This window comes from Perkinsus marinus (assembly GCF_000006405.1).
Source record: "Perkinsus marinus ATCC 50983 genomic scaffold scf_1104296944428, whole genome shotgun sequence".
Classification (NCBI taxonomy): domain Eukaryota; phylum Perkinsozoa; order Perkinsida; family Perkinsidae; genus Perkinsus; species Perkinsus marinus.
In genome coordinates, this window is record NW_003211397.1 from 314,817 (window position 1) to 337,604 (window position 22,788).

The window sequence follows — 22,788 nt, forward strand, 5'->3', positions numbered from 1 at the left end:
TCTCATATTATGGGTAGTCATATTATGCGCCTACCCATATTATGGGTAGGCGCAAGCATGACCTCGCATGAAGTCACTGACGTAAAGTCAGTAAACGATACCTTTATCGGGTCTACTGCGGGGCGAACATGATGTTAATGCTCCCTCATAAACGTTTCATGCTTCTGAATTTGTTCCGCGTTGTTGTCATGTTTGGAAAGCAAACGTCAAAATTCCTCCTGTCGGCCCGCCAGCAGCTAGGCTGCTACCCAAGAAGGCGAACGCTGAAAGAGCTCTGCGTTCATTTAGGGTAAACCATCGAGTCGGCAGAGACCTACTACATGTCAATGGTAAACGAAAAGCGACTCATCAAAATCTATTATTGTAATCGTAATAGTGTCGCCAAGCTAATAACGCCGACACCCACTCGGGTGGGTTCTTTCAGTACTGCGGCTCGCGTTCATGGCCTTTGGCAGTGCTAAATTGGCACACAAAACAGTGCAGTTACACACTGCAAAATGTAATGCAACTGCTCATTATGACCGCAATACGCTGACTAATCCCATATATTCACAGAAGCACCCGTCATCCCTATCGCCCCCTCTGGCAAAGGGAGGGGGGAATAACGCGTCCTACAGACGAGGGATGCTGCGGGAAAAGCAAGCCTACCAACAGTGTGGAATCTTCGTCAACGTGGGGTCACACTGTGACAGATAGTGACTGTCACAGCGACGTCACTATCTGTGACGCTTCGCCCGGCTCATTTCGTGCGTCAGGTCGTCGTCTGTCGATCTAGTGCATATGCATTTACTCCGCTAGCACATGTCCTAATCTGCGCGCACGCACAAGGTGCCGCCTTGAGTGCGAGGGCAAATGAAATAGCTAAATTCAAACGAGCCGTGGAGATTGGCTGAGTATCCGTGTACACATAGAACTCTACGCTAATGGATGGCCTGTCAAGTATGGTTGAAAGTGAAATTCTGTGACCTGAGATTGGTCTTGAAATGTTCGAATTCACGTGTTGCTGCGTGAATATGGCGCGCGCTAGAGTATCTCAAGATCAGTTTCACAGGCAAAAGGAAGGTTAACTCGATGAGTTGGGTTCCAAGGTCTTCACTTATGAGTGATACTGCAAATCACGAGCTTGATGCTTTATGTGATATCTTTGAACTCACGCTCTGACAAGAGGAATTCTATGTCTGATAAGTCTGGGCGCACACAACCGGATGGCTCGCGAGAACCGCCTCCATTCTCCCTCACGAAAATATCCTTTGGGGGATGCATCCGCGATCCGCGAACCGCTAATATTCGTCATTAGAAGCCTTTTTGCCACGTTGTCATTTTGTGAGCCTCACTAGAGAGGTTTGAAATAGTGTGTCTGATGGGACATGCCATATGCGAATAGATCCCCGATGAGCTAAGGAAACTTCCGGACTGAGGACGATTCTCTTACTTTTCTAGTATCAGGCCTATCATGATCAAGTCGAATGACGCAGTCCGAGAGGTCAGATGACACCATTTCAACGTGTTCCGCTTGTGGTGCTGTGCTGTCACCAACAACGTGTTAAGACTCTCCTCTGTGCACGTGACTGCGATAGAATGTGCACGCGTGCGTTAATGCTATCTGCGATGTCGCTCGAGGGCTGTAATTTACAACCCAGTGGATAATAACTATCAGATGATACCCGATGGCTTACGATTTGTAGACCATTGTCCGTCGTCTTCCTGAGGAGATGGTTTACATAAACGCCTGTTTCGCTACTTGTCTTCTTTGCTACCCTCAGGGTAGTACCCTGGCGTGACCTTCGCGATCGTCAAGTTAATAGTCGAACATTAACGATCCCTTTGACGAGGGTAACGGCTTATATCGAGTAGCATATTCCAACAGTTTCCAATGGGAATACTGCTGTGAAGATTTTCGGGCTCTCTCACTGGTAACATAGTCCTCGAATACTTTCTGAATGGACGAGTCTGGCGACTAAAATGATTGGGTTTTGCTTGCATAATACAAGTTGCATTCGGTATTCCTAGACTGACCTCCAGGCATCTCACTGACAATTACTCACGAATTTCCCTCTCTTTGTCACAGTTACTCTTACAGCAAAGCCGCTTCAGCGTTCCTTTCTCCTTTCCTCTCTGTTTCTCAAATGAAAATCGCCACTTGGACGATCGTTTCCTTCCTCTGTGTGGTTCCCACAGCTGCCCGTCTATTGCGCGATAACATGGACCCCGCAAACTCGGCTTTGTTTACCTCAAAAGCAATGGAAGAAGCCCTCGCAGCACCCTCCCCCGAGGCCGTTTCTATGACTGGTGGTGGAGATTCGCCGGTTACTGACTGGATCGACGAGTTCATCGATTCGCTCAAGTCTTTCGCGAGTAATAAGTTGCTGAGTGTTGCTAGCAGAATCATCGACACTCTCGGTGATACTATTGACGGTGAGGACATGTACTTCAACTTCATACCCAAACACGTCGCTACCTTGAAAACTGACGGGCAGTGGCACCATTACACAGGGAGATGCTTCCGGAATATCAAAGTTCGCGCTAGCCTTCAATCCGACGGTACTTGTATCATAGAGGCTGATTACCGTAATGCTATCTCTTGGACATGTGCTGAGTACGTCCTGTACGGCAACGTCGATGACTTCCATATGCAGTACAAGATCATTCGAGGCACTGAGACGTATAAATGGACTGCAAATCACGACAAGGTTCACGTCTTCGACCTTAGCACGTCCCTGAGCAACGCAGCCCAAGGCGTCATCAAAACCGCCGACTTTCTCCTTGGTAGAGATGTCGAGGAGTTCCTCAAGCATTTCAATCATCTCCAATTTGAGAAGCGCGCCGAACCAGGCGCAGTGGACATAAAGGAAGAAGATATCCATCCTGGTGATGTTGTTATGGTGACCAACCTCCAAGGTCAGAGTGCTGCTATAATGTGGGGTGGTGGTTCCATTCCAAGTCATACTCTGATGTTCCTGCGTGATCCCGAGACTCAGAAGCTCCATGCCGTTGAGAGCTGGGCTGGTGGTGTACGCAAGCTCCCTTTCGAGGAATATCTGAAGGACGACGCTGGATGGTATAACAACGCCGTACTCGTTCCTTTAAAGGAGGAACTCCGTGACAGCTTCGACAACGATGCTGCCTGGAAGAAGTTCGTCACTGAGTTCGAGGGCAATGACTACGGATTCGGCAACTTCCTCTTCACTGTTGTAGATACTCTCAAGGACAATTACCCCTGTCTCCCAATGGATGGCTACCAAACCTGCCTATCATGGGAGTTTGTTGAAGTTGCCGTAGGTCTTGTGGAGCGAGTGAAGCCCGACATGGCTCAATTGATATTCGGCCAAGCTCTTAATCATCGCCTAGGCACCGAAGGCCTCAGCTTGTCTGAAGTAGTCAAGACTGCCGATGCCAAGTTAGAGGGAGGCGCGGCGATTCTCCCCACCATTCCGGAAAATGATGACTGGACTTACGATACCCATCGTAACGGCCAAGCTGTCAAAGGGCCTAGCAGAGTTTGCAGCGCTCTCGTGTGTGAGATGCTTCGTGCTGGTGGTGCTCTGGGAAATCATGAACTCTCCTGCTCTGAGTTCACCCCATGGGATGTCTACAGTATGAACATCTTCACCACTCCTACCTATCAACTCAAGGGGGATTACGCTATCGACTTGACCCAGCCTGAAGCACTACGCCTCGGCTACAAGCCGGTTACCGATAACATGGCTCAAAAATGTGAAAGTATTATCACCGCGAATTCTTATTATGAACGAGCTAATGGGTGCTAACCTAAAATCATGTCCAGTGGTACTTGTCGCATATTGTCAATACTTTAGACTATCATAGTGTTACTTATATTGACTCTCTACCGGGCATTCAGTTCTACACTGTTGCTCACGTTCCTGGTAGATGTAGAGATATTATCCGTTTTACTCTTTGCCGTTTCTAGCCCTCTTGGATGAACGTCGAGTTACGCGATACTGGGATGGCTTGAGGCACACTGGGTATGGCGAATCGATAATTCTCTCGAGGAGAAATCACACCGATTTTGAACTATTATGAGTATCGATCACGCAAGGGCCTCGCGGCAAGGCGAATCTTCAGAAGCATGTTATTTTAAGGATACTAGTAGTGAGCGTTTTTGCATAGTGTCTTCAATTGTACATGTCGCATGTGGCTTGAGAATTTATCAAGCCACATGCGTGCAATGAGTTTACTATTTATCAATGATAAATAGTAAACTCCGTGAGGAGGTGCGAAAAAATTGGGGAAAAACTCACGGTAGGGTCCTTGGCGACTCAGGCCATCTTCAGAGGATTGAAAATAGTACTAGCGATAGAGAATAATGAGAGTTATATACCGCTAAGAGAGTATTTGCTGTCTGTGATTATTGCCATGCTGATGAGGCATCGTTCTTGTGCAGGTCGAAAATAGGACCTGTGACGTGGCCAGTCGTTCCGGACGACTGTGAGCTTCCGAAGCTCAGCTTCGTAGGTCAACGATATATCTATGCCAATGAGCTGTCGCGGTAAGTGCTAGCATAGAATGCTGACTCAGCATTGCTAATCATCCTAGCCTCGCGCTGCCAGCGTGGCGCTAGTAGCATCAATCATTCGAGGTCCTAAGCCTGACATCAAGTAAAGCGGGTCATGCGTGACTTACGGCGCGTAAGTTTTGAGTGTGTGGTACACAGCTGTGCCTTTCTCTCCTATTTGTCTCACAAGTTTTGTGATGATCAGTGAGTATCAAGCTCATACTATCAAGTATAGTTTTTTGTGGTTTTTGTTCGGAGACAGTTGATGCCTGAGATCATATACGTAGTCCATCGTCTCGATCCAGCTCAAGAAATACTGTATTGACAATACAGTACTTCTTGAGCATGAGTGTTTCTTGAAGGTGTATTCCCACCGGGCCGGTGGAAATCCACAATACAGTATTGTGGATATGCGCTACAACTGTACAATCGTATTTTTCGTCCTTAGCTACGAAGCTTTAAATCCTTAGCCCAAATCAATAAGAAGTTCTTCTGATAATGTTCAACTGCGGCTTAGGTCTACAGCTCCCACATCAAATGCTTCATTTCAGAAGTGGAAGGAGGAGTATGAGCGTCTCGTGAGAGAACTGGAGGTGTGAACAGTGAGCGGTGATGCTGATTCATAGAAGCCCGAGCAAGAGCGGTCAGCACTACGAGAGTAGTGCCAAGTTTTCTTTGAAAAGAAAACTAGTAATAGAACTCGAGATAGTGTGGAGAACATTGTTGCTCGTCGATTATCATTCTTCATTGACGATCTGAAGGACGCCGGTGTACGATGGACTCTCAAGGAAGTGGTTGGAGAACCGAGCGGATTCTCTGAGCTGTTTCTGAGCCGACGATCTTCTTACTTTGTTCGAGTCCAAGCCCGTTGCGCATGTGTCTCACTTTCTTATAATGTGGGCATTGATCGGCTCATTCGTATTCGGCGTGAGTCGAATTTCTATGGTGAGGTTGTGGAGATGCTGTTGGATGAGGGTGATTGTACCATACCGCCTATGATGAAGGAACTTTCTTCAAGAAGGCTTTGAAACGGAAGCAGCGATGATGGTGTTCGCATGCTTGATAATATCAAGCTGATATCATTTCCATGACATTGTATTGGGCATGACATTGTCATAATGACAAGCTGTCATTGACAACTCAAATAGCGCATTAATGCTATGAAATGAGAACTGCTCGCAGCCCGAGGCTCATCAGGGCGAGGTGCATGGGTCGAGTTGATGATCGCATATCAAAGAGATTATACCATACATAAATCGTGTATCATCTTTCCATAATTGAGTCGCTTAAACATTGTATCTCCAACAGGCTATCCCAAACATTGGATCTCCCGTTGGAAAGCACGTGTAACTTCCCTTTCCCGTTGTAACGGAAAGCAGAATGAGAAGGCGAACTTACCATCCATCGGAAGAAGAGAAATAGGGTACGATTGCTGGTCTAAAATACTCGCAGAATAACGAGTGAGCACTTAGAGATAAAAAAAGGCTATGTCAGAGGAGTAGCAAACCTCAGCAATGAGGCTCTCTGGCGTAGTAGGAATCCGCGGTGATTATACTACCACATCTCTGAGCCATATTATTGGTAACTGACTTCTGACCCAGGCGCAATGGTTCAGGTTTGGTCAAGTTGATAACGTAGTCCCCTTTGAGTTGGTGAGTAGGAGTAGTGAAAATATCCATACTGTAAATATCAAAAGGGGTGAACTCAGAACAGGAGAGCTCATGGTCGCCTAGAGCGCCACCAGCACGGAGCAATTCACATAAGAGAGCGCTGCAAACGCGCGAGGGTCCCATCACGGCCTGGCCGTTACGATGGATATGGTAGGTCCAGTTGTCCTTCTCTGGAATAGTTGGGAGCACAGCAGAGCCGCCCTTGAGCTTGGCATCGGCCATCTTGAGCAGATCACTCACATTCAATGCAGTTGTGTTCATGCGATGGTTTAAGGCCTCGAGGAAAAGCAGGTTGGCGATATCGGGTCTAACACGCTCGACCAAACCGAGAAGGACTTGAATGAGCTCCCATGATAGGCAGGTTTGGTAGTCATCCATCGGATGGCAGGGATAATTGTCCTTGAGAGTATCTACAACAGTGAAGAGGAAGTTATTGAATCCGTAGTCATTGCCCTCGAACTCAGTGATGAACTTCTTCCAAGCAGCATCGTTGTCGAAACTGTCACGGAGCTCCTCTTTCAGAGGAACGTGAACGGCGTTTTTATAAGGAGCAGTATCGTTCTTGAGATATTCCTCAAATGTGAGCTTGCGGACACCAGTATACCAGCTTTCAACAACGTAGAGTTTTTGAGTCTCGGGCTCACGCAAGAACATCGCAGTATGACTTGCTAGGGAACCGCCACTCCACATAATAGATGTACTCTGGCCATCGATGCAAGTGACCATAATGGCATCACCAGGATGAATATCTTCCTCAGATATCTCAACTTCACCAGGGTTGGATCGCTTGTCGAAAGTGATGTTCATGAAGTGTTCAACAAAGCCTAGTGCATGGTCATGGCCACGCAAAAAGGCTACGGTTTCGATGATAGTATCAATTGCATTTTCCAGCGAAGTGCGGAGATCAAAGAAGTAGATCTTTCCCTTGTTAGCAGTCCAGGTATAGATTTTGGTGCCATGCATTTCCTCATATCGCACAGAGAAGTCTTCAACGTTACCGTAGAGAACGTATTCAGCACAAGTCCAGGAGACGGCATCTTGGTAGTCAGCTTCAATCACGATGGTGCCATCGTGTTGTTCAGTAGAGCGTACCTTGATGGATCGGAAGCAGCGTCCGCTAAAGCTATGCCACTGCCCGTCGTTGTCCAAGGTTGCAACATGTCTCGGAAGAAAGTTGTAAAGCATATCAACACTCTCAATATGATCATCAAGAGTATCCACAATCTTTAAAGCCCAGCTGAGGAGCTCTGACTGAGCCCAGGACTCCAAGTGGGTTATAGAGCTCTCGAACCAGTCTATAATGGGATGGGCAGAAGAGCTAGAAGACCCATCAGTTTTGATTGTAAGCTCGGAGTTGAGATATTCCTCGATACTTCGCGAGTTAAAGATGATAGAATCACTGCCATGCCCAGGAAGTCGAGCAACAACTATATTGAAGATCGACCAGAGGGTTAAGACGTTGCAGCCGATGCGCATCGGAGAACACGGTAAAGGCCAACTGTAAGGAGGCGGAACATTCTATCCAGCAGCGCTAAATGAAGGACGCGTTTTCAGCAGATGCTTGAAGTCCGCTACCCGAATCAAATTACACTCATGGAGAATTCCCATTGGAAATGCTCGGATCACAGTGATGCATACAGAATGACTTAGCTAAAGTGGCATAATGGTCAGCTACATTATGTAACATCAATGAAGTGACTTCGTTGAAGTCACGTACCATACATCGGGGAGCAACCAAGGATAGGGTTTGTCTCGTAGTTAGGCAAATGAGTCATACGCCCAAGGCCTTGTGATGTGACTAACGCTATATGAACGACCAAGATAGACCTGGCTATAACGGTGATCATGCCAAAAACCTCTCAAGAATATAGGGTGGGAGAACCGATACGTCATTCAGCGAAGGCTGGATTTCCAGTCATGGATGAGATCGCTAATCAGACCAACTTGCCACTAGTTTTAGGTTGGTAGTCTTATTGTCTATAGATTAGCAATCGGGGAATCCATGGCCTGTGGGTTCGGAGGTTCTATGTGGCAAGGAACGCATGGCGTGAACTGCGGTTCAAGTTCTCCCCACCTTGCTCTTCTTGATGAGTTGAATAAGTGCGGCACTTCAAGTTGTCCGACAGCGGAGGCTCCGTTGTCTCCTCTAAATATGCCGTCCACCTCATCCATAATCAATCACGGCTTCCCGAGTCATATCGATTTACATTCGACCCTATTATTCCCACTCAGTGGGACCCACTGGCCAAGTGAGTAGCTCTGTCCGATATCCGCATTGGTTGCCGAACCGATACCAGATTGTGTGACACAGAGGACACGCAGTGAGTCCGTGGGCGTGACACAGAACGCGCGCAATGTGTTGTGGGTCCAGTTTGCCTACAATCTTGCTATATTGCTGATCTTCCCACCGCTAGTGTTGTTCCTTCCCATCCCGAAGGGTATTGCTATCCCCTGAGAGGTTGCACTATGGAGAAAACCTTCGCCATCCCCTTATAGCGAGTGAACCCAATATCGATTACTATGCTTCTCACAGTGTATAATATACACTGTATATGCGTGCAGAGGTCAAGCGCATTCGTGTGGAAGATTCGTGCGGGTAGTGCGCTTATTGTTAGTGTGCTAGGGTCGCAGTATTGGTTGCTCTAGCTCGAATTCCCTTATTGTGTTCCTCTCAGGGTTCATCAACTGATACCGCGACAAATGATTCCACATGACTCGTGTGGAATCATTACGTTATAATCAGTATGGTCTTTCTCCAAAGCTTAGCTGGAACGGTTCCAGTGGAACCATGGTCGTAACCAGGGAATTTGGTACAATGGGGCATGGGATCGGTGGCTAGGGTGGCTGAAACCAGATCCCGCGACAGCGGGAAATATCTCACTTGGAATATTACTGAAATTTCATGATGAAAAATTTGACATATTTCTCATTTTATTCACAACTGCGTTTTGAGTGACTTTCAATCGTCTCCATCAACTCCGTCTATGACAGCAACTGTCTGGGAGACTTCTAGAAGCTGAGGATCATTATTATAGCGCATGAATCATATTATGATCATCGCAAAATGCAGGCCTTTCACAAAATCTAGGAATGTCGACTGGTAATTGACGGTGGAAATCCACGATCACCGTCAAGCGCGGGACAGTTCCACTGGGACTGTCACCACAGCAGTGTCTTCAATAGAGCTTGACGACGATTCGATTCGTGGAGAGCCGTCCGTCGAAGTCACTTAACAGACTGGGATCAGAGGGAAAGACGAATTACGAGCAAACTCAGCCCGGATAGTGAAAACACTTTCATATGTTTTGGAAATTTGGCGAGTTCGGCCGCACCGGCAAAGGCGCGCTCGCCCGATTCGAGAATCGAGAACGAGATCGAGATAACGAGAAAATCCTCCGATATCCAACGATCGAGAATTTGTTACGCGGAAGATACATCGAGACGAGATCGAGATATCTCGCAGCATCTTTTTACGGCCGGTCATTGACTGTTGTCTCGGTGAGACGCTGATTCTCTGCAAGAGTGGCGAGATCCTGGACACCAGAGATGTCCTCAGGAATCTCCGGTGGGGATGAGTGCTGTGCCATCTTCGACCCGGAGAAACGAAGTGTCGAGTCGCCATCTCCTGTCAGGAGCACGTCTAGTTGAACTAGGGACCCTAGTTCTGAGGCGCTCGTCCCGGACGCTTCGGTGGCGATTCTTCGAGCCCGGCTAACCGAAACAAACTCGGTTACGAAGGCGAAGGCGGTATCGCCTTCAAGATTTACACTCGGCCTTTGGGCTGGGCCACCTTGTTTGTGGGCGACGAAGCCATGGATTCTAAATTGTGCTTTCCTCGGCTATCCGATTCCGTGCAGATTAGTGGTGGCAGTATATACTCGTGTTCGTGGTGATTCTCAAACAGTGTGTCAAGGAAGTGTCAATATCCGGTGCACTTCGAAGAATGTGGAAGAGGTTGCGGTTCGTTGATTATTATTATCTATTCCAGAAATCATTGACGGCCTAGGGGGGCTCAGCCCCCGGGGCTGGTGTACGATTATCGTACTACGATAGACTCTCAAGAAAGTGATTAGTTCTGAGAACCAAGCGGATTCTCTGCTCGGAGCAGAGAACGGAGTCCGTTCGTGGGTCGCATTGAAAGGCCTCGGAGTAGTAAATGACGATCTTCCTCCTGAATTCGAGTCCAAGCCAGCGCCGCATATGCCTCACTTGGTCCATAATGTGGACATTGATCGGCTCATTCGTATTCGGCGTGAGTCAAAGCTCTCTGATGAGGTTGTGAAGGTGCTGTTGGATGAGAGTGATGGTACCATACCGCCTACGGTGAAGAAAGCCTTGAAACGGGAGAGGCTTTGCGATGACGGCGTTCTACTTGCACCAACCTATCTCCATGGTGATCTCACTCGAATTTTGAGGGAAGTGAGTTCTCATGATGAGAATCTCATCCCAACGAACACCCAATGGTTATAAAAGAATGCCTGATACCATTTCCATGACAAGCTGTCATTGACAACTCGACAGCGGATTGCTTGAAACTGCTTGTAACCCAAGGCTCATCAGGGCGACGTGCCTAAGTCGAGCTGACGATCGCCTACCAATGATATTACACCATACAGGGAAAGTGTATCATCATCCTACCACGATTGAGTCGTCGATTAATATTATCTTCAACCGACTATCTTAAACACTTCGACCTCTCGCCAGAAAACCTTCCTCCAACAGAATTTCGCCGTCCTAATAACGGGAAGTATGCAGGCGGCTATAGGGCCCACGAGACCGTGCCGCTTCAAACTATCAAGAAGGAGAAGAAAAAAAATAACGGGGAGGAGAATGAGGATTCCAAGTTACCATCCATCGAAAAGGTACGATAGCTGCTCTGAAATAATCGCAGAATGGCGAGTGAGGGCCGAAAGACTAAAGGCTCTATTCTAGAGGAATCGTAACACTTAGCAATGAGGCTCTCTGACGTAGTAAGAACCCGCGGTGATTATACTACCACATCTCTGAGCCATATTACTGGTAACTGACTTCTGCCCGAGGCGCAATGCTTCAGGTTTGGTCAAGTTGATAACGTAGTCCCCTTTGAGCTGGTGGGTAGGAGTAGTGAAAATATCCATACTATAAATATCAAAAGGAGTGAACTCAGAACAGGAGAGCTCATGGTCGCCTAGAGCGCCACCAGCACGGAGCAATTCACACACGAGAGCGCTGCAAACGCGCGAGGGTCCCATCACGGCCTGGCCGTTACGATGGATATGGTAGGTCCAGTTGTCCTTCTCTGGAATAGTTGGGAGCACAGCAGAGCCGCCCTTGAGCTTGGCATCGGCCATCTTGAGCAGATCACTCACATTCAATGCAGTTGTGTTCATGCGATGGTTTAAGGCCTCGAGGAAAAGCAGGTTGGCGATATCGGGCCTAACACGCTCGACCAAACCGAGAAGGACTTGGATGAGCTCCCATGATAGGCAGGTTTGGTAGTCATCCATCGGAAGGCAGGGATAATTGCTCTTGATAGTATCCGCGATAGTGAAGAGGAAGTTATTGAATCCGTAGTCATTGCCCTCGAACTCGGTGATGAACTTCTTCCAGGCAGCATCGTTGTCGAAGCTGTCACGGAGTTCGTTCTTCAGAGGAATGTGAACGGCGTTTTTATAAGGAGCAGTATCGTTCTTGAGATATTCTTCAAATGTGAGCTTGCGGACACCAGTATACCAGCTTTCAACAACGTAGAGTTTTTGAGTCTCGGGCTCACGCAAGAACATCGCAGTATGACTTGCTAGGGAACCGCCACTCCACATAATAGATGTACTCTGGCCATCGATGCAAGTGACCATAATGGCATCACCAGGATGAATATCTTCCTCAGATATCTTAACTTCACCAGGGTTGGTACGCTTCTCGAAAGTGATGTTCATGAAGTGTTTAACGAAGTCGAGGGCGTGATCATGACCACGCAAAAAGGCTACGGTTTTATCGATGCCTTCAACTGCATTTTTCAGCGAAGTGCGGAGATCAAAGAAGTAGATATTTCCCTTGTTAGCAGTCCAGGTATAGATTTTGGTGCCATGCAGTTCCTCATATCGCGCAGAGAAGTCATCAGCGTTACCGTATACAATATATTCAGCACAAGTTCGAGAGAAGGCATCTTGGTAGTCAGCTTCGATCACGATGGTGCCATTTTGTTGTTCAGTTGAGCGTACCTTGATGGATCGGAAGCAGCGGCCACTGAAGCTATGCCACTGCCCGTCGTTGTCCAAGGTCGCAACATATCTCGGGACAAAGTTGTAAAGCATATCAACACCCTCAATATGATCATCAACAGTATCCGCAATCTCCAAAGCCCAACTGAGGAGCTCCGACTTAGCCCAGGACTTCAAGTGAGTTATAGAGCTCTCGAACCAGTCTATAATGGGATGGGCAGACGAGCTAGAAGACCCATCGGTTTTGATTGTAGGCTCGGAGTTGAGGTATTCCTCGATACTTCGCGAGTTAAAGATGATAGAATTACTGCCACGCCCAGGAAGTCGAGCAACAACTATATTGAAGATTGACCAGAGGGTTAAGACGTTGCAGCCGATGCGCATCGGAGAACACGGTAAAGGCCAACTGTAAGGAGGCGAAACATTCTATTCAGCAGCGCTGAATGAAGGACGCGTCATCAGCAGATGCTTGAAATCCGCTACCCGAATCAAATTACACTCATAGAGAATTCCCATTGCCAATGGGCCATTGGAGATGCTCGGATCACAGTGGTGCACACAGAATGGCTCAGCTAAAGTGACATAATGGTCAGCTACATTATATAACATCAATGAAGTCACGTACAGTTGATCGGTGGTCAGCCAAGGAAGGGCTTTGTCCCGCAGTTGAACTACGGTGGTTCCGCATATGAGTTATATGCCTAATGCATCATGATATGACCAACGCTACATGGACAACCAAGCTAGAGTTGACTACTGTGCGTGCGTTTTTCTTATGCAAATGCGTGAAAATTCGATTTCTCGGGTAATACGGCGAATATTCATACAATATCTCAGCATAATGAATGCATCCATATAACAAGTATACACTAGGAGTTTGGTTGGCTAAATCGAACTCCCGATTGACTTATTGAGGCGCGTGCTAAAATGACCGTAGGCAGGCGTGCAAATTTCTTAAGCAATTCTGTTGTCCGCAACTCAGATGGCCAAAGGCAGCTTCCTAACCGAGGAAGAAAAGGCTATGCTAGTGAAATGATCATCAGGCCGAAAGAGTTTAAACGTGTGTATTGTGGGCCCTACACGTGCACACCCCATAGACGATTTCAGTGGCGCAAAGCTTCGCTAAGACTACAACGTCGTTGTAACAACGACAGGTCTCACTCCTAAATCAATAAGATGTCAACTGTAAGCGTGTGCAGTATATGCGCAGTAGCCTTGACAAGTCATGGCTGGCGCTATACCGGAAGAGTTCTTCATGATGCTCGTCACGGGACGAGCTCCTGCCTTAGATCAGATACACGCATGCGCCTTTGCTGGCACACTTGGCGTACGCGCGGACCGCGCGGCGCGGTAGGAGCACGTGGGGACCAATCACCAGAACAAGTGTGAGAAGCGAATCAATCAGCGATATACACAAGAGTCCGTCAAGCACAAGTTATGAGATGAAGTTGCCGTGGTCAACCACGAGGGACCGCCAAATGAAGCAAGTATTTACCACAACTTCGTTACAGGTCCGAAATTCGCAATCCAAATATCCTTCCAGCAGTGCGCGCGGCTAGCTCGAGAAGGAGTCCCCCCCTAGAAGCACCTCCAACTTCCGCGTGATGGAATATTTGCTGAGCTTCGAGAACAACGAACGAAACATTCGAACGTTTGGCTGCCGCTGAGCCTACTCTCATATGAGATTTTTCCTTTAAACCCTCTACATTGGCGTTATAGTCTACCACTGACCAGGGAATGACCACCTACCAATTCGATTCTTTCCACTTCCAAGATAGTAAGCATGAAACGAGGTATATCTCAGTAAAATACTGCACGCTCGCAGGATGCCCGGGACGAACGTCATTGAGCAGCTATACTTCTCTACAGGTACCTAGGAACTCATTCAATAGTCCATATATGAGACCATCACAGCTAGCAGGGTCCAATCATGGTCTTGCACTAGGTACCAACGAACGTTCTTGAGAACTTCTGTGCACTTGATACTGATACCCGGAATTGATGTCCGCGAAAATGCATTCCCTAGTCATGAAACTGATCTCATCTGCGAACTTGATTCTCTATTCGAGTCTATCAGCGAATGAGATTTCATTATTCGCCCAACTGGTGACTTCAACCGCAAAATAGACTTCTGAAAAGTACAGTTATGCACTATTGATCACTGATTGTTAGAAACTAGGATTAATCTAAGACGAACTGCTCCTGAAGTTCGCAGCGCCAACTTCGTGTCTAAGAGAAATCACACAGTTGCTGGACCGCACATTGAACTCAACACCTCAGCCCAGTCGTGCAGGAAATGAACAAGCAGCCAATTAGACTATCCCAGCCATTCGGGGATCTTCGGCTTCTTTATCTTCCTCGTCCACCGTAACTTGTTCATCGTCTTGCGACCCCGCTACTGCCGCTGACTTCCTTCCCTTCGACCCCTGACATAATCGTCCTACACTAAATACAACATGAACAAATATCATGCCACGACTGTGCATGCAGAAGCTCATCACAATTTCCTATGATCAAGAAAACTCAGTGTGAGGAAATGCTGTCCAGCTTATAGACTTTTGCAATACTTATTCCCATTGCTAGCCTAGCATACGCTTAATGATAACTGTATTGATGACAAGTTGAGAACCACTTGTTAATGACTCTTGCTGAGTTGTCTAATCCCAACACTCACTTTCGCGGTACCAGCTCCTTTAACTTTGAACATATTGGGCGCACTGCCCGGCAACAGCACCTTGGACTTGTGTGCTCCTTTGTTGTAACTACAACCACCAATGATAACTCAGTTGTCCTGCGAACACCGTACCTCCGTGTGAGAGCACTTTTCGTCTTAGCATCAATCGTCTTGTATCTGACAACATCGACTTCATCATCAACGACTCTCGCGAAGTCGCGTCAACTCATCAGGTTGTGTTGGCAGTCTTAGATCTGTAAGGCACTCCAACACTCCATCCTTCGACACACCCAGTTGATCAAGCAGTTGAATACAGCTAGCCACCTGAGAGCAACGAATAGTCAACTACTATCCCCAACCAAGGCCTTACCGAAGCGTGAGTGTCCTCCTTGCCGTTCTTCAACGGCTGCAAAATACTGTCATAAAGCAGGTCCATATAGCCCTGCAGTGCGCACATGCATTGAGAGTAATCGACTATATTCAGACAATACCGAAGTTCGAAGATCTCGGGCAGACATTGATGTCGTCTGTGACAGCATACCACGAAGTTCGCGAACCTACGAGTAGTCTGCAACGGCGAAGGGAACGAAGGCACGCACCAGTCGAGCGTTCTTGGTAGTAGTGGAGTTCGCTCCCAACCACTGAGGAAACTCCGGAAAGCCGATGAAGTTGTTACAGTAGAAAGATGGGCCCACAGTTGAAAGGACCTATACATCAACCAATTCACCAACTGAGAGAAAAAGTTCAGAGACACTGCAAAACTGAGGAGCTATAAATTGTGCGGATGGCAACCAAAGAATCCTACGCAGTGCGAGGGCAGTAGCGTCCATTCCTGACCGCTCCTAACAGCTGTGGATATCATATCCGCCTCGCTCATGAGGTCGGCAGCCTTGGCAATGCCAGCCAAGGCCCGAGTGCTTGCCGGCCCAACCACCTAGCAAAAGATGAAAAGAGGCGGAGCGAAGCTGCTCAGCACATTCTCAACACATTTGATGTAGTTCTGCTGCATTAATAAAGGAATCAAATCATAGTCTACATAATACCTGAAAATATGCAAGGTTGCAGCATGGAAGATACAAAGCAGGTCCGAATTACATATCACTCCGCTCTTTAAAGGACAAACGCCGTGCCATTGTCGAAGTAAGGAGGGTCTTGCACACATCAAAAGGACCTTCACATTTCCCTTCAACATCAACAACATCATCATCTCAGCCTATTCCTACTTAGCATATTCTGCACGTCCTTCCCCCCACCACGAGTACCAACCGATACCGTTGCGGCCTTACCCGACTCCGCAGCCAGACTGAGCATCTCTAGATTGTTGATTATCTAAATCGACCATCATCTCTGTTGAAGTTACAACAACGTAACGCAGGCGCTAATACCAAATATTCAACGAAAATTTCCTACGACTGACAACCTCAGAATTATCGTCTAATGATTTTTCAGATGCCGAATCCACCTCCTACATGAATGAACGATAAAATGACCCTTCACGCGCCACAAAATAATCCCACAAATTTCCGACATACCCCATGTAACAACCGCCGATTTTTCATGGTTACCTATGACATTCTTTGAGATTATAGTGATTTCTAACTACCTCAGACTCTTTTGCGTTTACATAATAGAAGTGAAACTCCCATGAACTAGTATTGGGAGAATATATGCTCGCTTTTCTCAGCTGAGCTCAGGAGTTTCCATCATAAAATGTATTATATAAACATATATAAATATATATATTATTAATATTTTAATAATAATATTAGTAATATTTTATATTATATAAATATATTATTATTACTCCATTATAAAAGTGTTTTTCCTGAAACTTCCTCCCAGAATTTCTGTACAGCCTACTTACGATACTCACCTGGCGCATATCCCCACCGAGCTGTTCCGCCAGCATCGCCATAGCGTCCGTATCAACCTAACGGGAACAACAACATTTCGCCGAACAGGGACAGCACACAAGAACTCACATGAACTCCCTCAGACTTTGCTATAGCCGCCACTCGTTGGCTACACTGAGCTCCCGTTGGCTTCGTAAAGCGGATGTCATAACAGGAGTTAGCCAAGGAGCGCACCTATAAAGCCTTGTTATGAATTTGCAGAAAAGACCTTCGAGCCGTAGTAGTTTGGTTTTTGCTTTCTAGAATCTCGACCCCAGAGGGCCTAGAACCTCCGTCTAATTCCTCACAAAACTTCTTGGCCAACTCTTAGGAGTAGATTGACTCGGACATAGCCCTGCTTACGAGCAGCTGGTGTTACCTTAGTGCTCATCCTGTCGTTGCAGATACACATAACTGGCATCTAAAAAGGAGAGAACCTCTTTATATAGCAATAGAAATAACAGTGTGGGAAAAATATGCACGTGTTGGTGACAATATGAAAATTGTGAAGAATTTCTCCGAGATTATTACGAGCCTATACACTCCTGCCCGGATTCGTATGTGAACTTCTACAATTAGCGAGTAAACTCCTGAGCTCAGCTGAGGGAAGCGAACAGATATTCCTCCAACACTGACACACACCATGTGCCGAGCAAACCACAATAAAGTTTCTTTTACGCACATGAATCCAAAGGTCGACTACAAAAGATTCAAATCATGTCCACAACAGTACTCTCCCACCTTGCTCTTCTTAATGAGTTGAATAAGTGCCGCTCCTCCTCCTCTGTCCCCTCCAGACATGCCGTCCACCTCGTCCATAACCAAACACGGCTTCCTGAGTTCTATCGATTCACACTCGACAAGTCCCTATTATTCCCACTGCTTGAGTGAGTAGTTCTGTCCGATAACCGCATTGGTCGCCAGTCCTGAAGCCAGATTATCAACAGTCGCCTTGTTGCGTTGATCGGAGGCGTTGAACTCCATCGGCATCTAAAATACACGATACCATCACAACAAGATGCAGAATATTTACATAACCCAGTTCTCGAGCGACAAGGCGACATGCCGTGGTTTTGCCTATACCAGGTGGGCCCGAGACCAAAACTGCCTTGGCATTCACATTCTCCGGTACCTTACATCCACAAAGACGTTCCAAACACATCGACAAACCCTCGCTAAGTCTACTAAACCATATAAGCTACATTGAAAGATTCTCTCACCAACATATTTTGCGCGCACAGCGAAGATTGATCGATTATGATTCTTTACTGACTGATAGCACAATAAACCATAAACAACCACAAGGGTGGCAAAAAATCAGAGAGAAATAATTATCAAATGCCTCGTATGCCTACATATTCCGAATACTAATATACTTATAAAATATTATGTAACCCAACAACTTACCCCACGCCCTCTGAATGTCACCGGTTTCTTTTGTCCATGAACATGCACCTGAGCCATAGACCTACTCATACGCAGCGAAGCATACACTGTGAAAATCACTACTACACAACTACATCAGCTCAACTGTCGAGACACATAACATTCATGTGTCCAAAAAGCATGTACCGGGGATCGAACCCGCAACCACCAGTTTCCTCGCAGAAATCTACTCATTCACTGAGCTTCACAACGACGAACCTCATTATTCGACATGATAATTCAAAACAATAACAAAATATCATATAAGAAAAAAACAAAAGACTCCACAAGGCGGTGAGCCGCTCGCGATGGCAATTGAGATTTTCCCAATCGGCACTGGGGGAAAAATATTCCAACAAAAAATGGCAAAAACGACAAGATACAATTGCGACCCACCTTTTCCCAGTCCTGTAACCATGTTCTCAACTTGGTGATAGGTGCGTTGTTCCCTACCAAATCCTTCAGCGTGCGAGGCTTATATCTGATCACCATCACATCTTACCCTCATCATAGACAACAACAGTGCTGCAAAAAATGTTCGCTTTCCTCAGCTGAGCTCCAAATTTTCCTCACTAATCATAAAATTTTATATACGAATTGGAAGAATATATACGACTAGTGTACAGACACTAACAAGGATTTCCCAAACTTTCCTCAGAGTTTTCATATTGTCACCAACACATGTGGTTGACCATGCGCAAATTTTACCACACGGGACAACAAAGACCCCACTTTTCCGTCCATAGGATTCCCTTCACATCGCCACCACTACTGCCGTCTTTTCGTGACGATGTCGGCTTGATCGCATCAACAGTGACTTTCACTTGCTCCTGAAAATAAAAGTAATACCACACCTTCGAATAATTTCACATAACTACAGTCAACACTGTTCGCTGCATCCGATCGTTTTTACCAATGGATTCTTATCAAAATCATAACAGAGGTAAAAAACTATATTTCGCACATTTTACAACTCCTCCATAGCGTGATCGATTACGTAAAATTTGGACATTTTCTTTCCCAGATGCTACTCGTGTTAGGACAACTCCTGTAACCAATCGCACTGTAGCTCACCGCAGCGCTGCCAACCTTCAGCCAATTATATAAGTAAACATACGAGTCCGAATAAAAACATGTAAAAATCCTTGATAATTCCTCAACATTGCCTTGGAAATTTTCCATTTTATCACTAACATGTTTTCCACCCACATTTCCCATGGAAAGTCAAATATACCTCCAACTTACCACCGCGACATTGCCAGCCTTCATAAGCCCCGCTTTCTGAAGTTTCTCTATGAATTCACTTTCTTGCAACAAACTAGGTCCCGGCTTCCCTGCTGCCCTCAACTCTTGCGTCTTTTTGAACCTAAAATTTCAAAAATTTTAAAAAAAGTGAGGAGAAAAAATTACAACATCTCGAAGTGAACTCAGAGTAGTCTATTAGTAACCAATGTCAGTTACTCTCTTATGACTATATAAGAACTTGCATAGGTTATAACAGCTATGTGATAACACTGGAGTTTCACGACTACCCGTTTTACGTGAAGTGGCGTAAAACACGAAATTTGCGCTATGCGGTAGTCGTGAAATATGTTTTCCACTAGTGTTATTCATATCATTAGGGTGGTGAAACTCCACTGTTATCACACACGTATGTGCAATCACACACAATAAAGTCAACCAATTGAAATAATAACCACATATTATCACAACAGCTCACTTAGAGCCTTCCTCAATAGGTCGACCATCCTCCAATACTGACCCTACTACTAGATACGTCGTACCTTACAAGGAGCAACTAAGCGTGTGGATAAACTGCAACACTCACGCCCAGAGACTGCCGTGGTGACCTTTGCGCCAGCTAGCTTCGCTTTAGTCACTGCCAAGTCTCGCTGAAAAATTAACAAAATTCTAACAGTAGTAATATACTCAACGTAATGCAATACGCTCTCGTACAGACCTCAAGCCGCTCCAAATTGCCGGTAAAGACAAGCGTCTTTCCATTGAAAGGCTTCTCATCCGTCACTGCTGGTGGCGGCGACTTCGCCGACTTGCGAGGCTTAGGGGATGCTCCTACGGGCTGTTACGATGTTCGCGCAGTCGGTTTTTCAAGTTATCACATTCGCGCATGAAACAGCTATAATTACAGATCCTAAATTCACCAATAATTCTTCATAGAAAAATAATTTCTGTTTCCTCGTCCATTCCGAACACTACATGCATCGCCCACCCGAAATGCACAACCTTCACATAGTCTTCCTAGATGTATAGCAGGAATATCGAGGAGTTCAGGTACAAGGTATGGCATAACCATTTGAGAGGGAGACGATTCAGATCACTCTACTCGTTAGTAAAAACGATGAATCATGAGTAGGGAAGGTCAATCGAAGTTGAGCAAGGAATCGGCTATTCCTTCCTCACTTGGAAGAGATAATAGGATATTCGTAGGATGCAATTCCGAACAGCATCTTACCAGTATCCAAAAACCCGGTTAACAATAGTCAGCTGCAAAGCCCTATAAGCCATACAATTCCCTCCATTAACCTGCCTTTTCTCGCTTTCGCCGATGCGGCTGATTTCGGCGCCGGACTCCTATGCTGCTTCCTCACCTTAGCTGAGGACTTCGGCGGTGTGGCCGGCGAATCTGAGAAGAAGACTACCACTCAATAGTAGCAGTGTTCCCTTCAACTCTACGCTTTCTCTTCTTCGCCGACTTAGGCCGACCCGTTGAGCCATCCTCGGAACTACTCCCCAGTGATATCGGAGCGGGGGACTTCGCCATCGCAGACTTGGATTTCGATGCAGCTCCTCCTGAACAGAACCAGTGAGTAATCATTGATAACGCCGCTGACGAATCGAGAGGTTCTATAAGAACGCTGATTCCAGTAGAGCAGCCTGGTACTAGTCGGTATTGCTACCACTAGGCATCTACGACTATACATGAAGGTAAAGCTGGAATTGTGGACTGGATAGAAACGCAATAGCAGACAGGTCGTAGTTTTATCAACAAATCCCAGGTTGAAAGCTGCCAACAGAATACTACAACATTTCAACTAAACCGATGAGGATTCACAAGCATCTCTTAGGTAGTCGGGCGAACAAGCGTTTCGGACATTACATGGCGAATACCACAAAGACGCTAAAGTTCTTCTACTCGCCTCTATACCACTTCGAAGTATTTCCATCTAGATCAGCAGTAATACCACACTTTCATCCTCACCTGCTCCAAAAAATGCTGCAATACTGTTGATATCAGCCTTCGACTTGACATCCTTTCCACCCTGGTTCTTATGCTCCTTTTTGGACTACAGGGAAAACGGTGAATCACACCGTAAACTTGAGTCATCGCCCACTTCAATTCGTGGAGGTATTCCTTTCGTTCTCCCACCCACTGGCGGTGACGGTGATTGGGCAACTCTGAAGGCGAAATCGACTCCAGCCGCAGTGTCATATCTAACAATATACGAAGTATGGCCTCCGATACTTGATATCTAGATTGAGATCATTGCTTCTTACGTGAACTTCGCCTTCTTCTGCATACTGAGCGCAAAAATGTACTTGTAAAACTACAAGTGAGTGCGTACGTCAGCGCGCGCCATTACGATGTCAGCGCGACAAGAGATGTCGCTCGCCCCATGCTGTATTCCTCGCTCGGCTGTAATCGTTACATCTATCTTTCGGATCTTAGGAACGGCTAGATCCCCTATAGACGTTCTTCAGGTCAAGTCTTGGAACCAGGAAACTGGAAAGTTTCCAGTTTCCTGAAACCCTGATTTGAATGAGTAATCTGACACTTTGTTGAGTAACCTCATTGTAACTCTGGTTCTACTTGAGTTAACCAGTTCATGTTAGCAACACATTGTAATCCCTACTGCCTCCTCAGCCCCTGTTTTGCTACTGACAACTAAACGCTGAATGAATCGTACATCGTATACAACCGACATTGAACAAATATTGGTAGCATCAATTTGATACACAGGCGGCTCAAAGCGTTTCACTGAAAAGGCGAAAGCGTGGATGCAACACAGAAATTCAAATTGTAAAGTTTCCAGACTTAGAGGGCCTTCGAACCTCCTTGGTGATACTCATACGGAATGGTGATATGGGCCGATTCTCCAAGCATAGAACTGCGTGTGATCGTAGCCTGCTCATCAAACTTCACCGCGGCCTGTTATAACTCCGAGACCATATAACTACTATTCTCCATCCCACCTTCAATCGCCGTTTCCCACTTATTCGTTTGCCGCCTCTGAGAGCGAGAATTGATCGCGTAAGGAGTATCTTCAAGATACTATCTTGAGGTGGCACTATACCAGTGGCATAGTTGCCCCACCGAAAAACGTTGATGGTAAGTTACCACTGGTAACAGCCGGTTACAGTGTGTTACTATGCCGCATAGTTGCCTGTGGGATCT

General features: G+C 46.4%; 4 protein-coding genes across 4 annotated transcripts; 1 reads left to right on the top strand and 3 right to left on the bottom strand.

Annotated features, from left to right (window-relative positions):
• Positions 1–2,087: 2,087 nt before the first annotated feature.
• Positions 2,088–3,830, top strand: Pmar_PMAR019126 (conserved hypothetical protein). The gene has a single exon (XM_002780182.1). The coding sequence runs from the start codon at positions 2,127–2,129 to the stop codon at positions 3,765–3,767; it is 1,641 nt and encodes a 546-aa protein (XP_002780228.1). The 5' UTR covers positions 2,088–2,126; the 3' UTR covers positions 3,768–3,830.
• A 2,191-nt stretch (positions 3,831–6,021) lies between these two features.
• On the bottom strand, positions 6,022–7,368 carry Pmar_PMAR019127 (conserved hypothetical protein; the record flags this gene model as incomplete). The annotated part of the gene is made up of 1 exon (XM_002780183.1): positions 6,022–7,368. One exon carries the CDS (start codon positions 7,366–7,368, stop codon positions 6,022–6,024), a length of 1,347 nt encoding a protein of 448 aa, XP_002780229.1.
• Positions 7,369–11,129: 3,761 nt separating this feature from the next.
• Pmar_PMAR019128 (conserved hypothetical protein) lies at positions 11,130–12,767 on the bottom strand (the record flags this gene model as incomplete). Its single annotated transcript, XM_002780184.1, has 1 exon — positions 11,130–12,767. One exon carries the CDS (start codon positions 12,765–12,767, stop codon positions 11,130–11,132), a length of 1,638 nt encoding a protein of 545 aa, XP_002780230.1.
• Positions 12,768–14,694: 1,927 nt separating this feature from the next.
• Pmar_PMAR019129 (replication factor C subunit, putative) lies at positions 14,695–21,913 on the bottom strand (the record flags this gene model as incomplete). Its single annotated transcript, XM_002780185.1, has 29 exons — positions 14,695–14,809; positions 15,058–15,145; positions 15,190–15,234; positions 15,284–15,381; positions 15,428–15,499; positions 15,549–15,614; positions 15,657–15,764; positions 15,863–15,991; positions 16,034–16,100; positions 16,153–16,228; positions 16,281–16,386; positions 16,931–16,987; positions 17,040–17,144; positions 17,329–17,370; positions 17,691–17,784; positions 17,830–17,939; positions 17,983–18,081; positions 18,357–18,404; positions 18,771–18,855; positions 19,107–19,204; positions 19,620–19,740; positions 20,095–20,158; positions 20,203–20,266; positions 20,335–20,447; positions 20,923–21,018; positions 21,069–21,185; positions 21,595–21,679; positions 21,728–21,827; positions 21,891–21,913. The coding sequence occupies 29 exons, from the start codon at positions 21,911–21,913 to the stop codon at positions 14,696–14,698; spliced, it is 2,490 nt and encodes an 829-aa protein (XP_002780231.1). The 3' UTR covers position 14,695.
• Positions 21,914–22,788: the final 875 nt, after the last annotated feature.

Coding starts and splice junctions, on each gene's coding strand:
- Pmar_PMAR019126 (XM_002780182.1), top strand. CDS start 2,127: ATGAAAATCGCCACTTGGACGATCGTTTCCTTCCTCTGTGTGGTTCCC.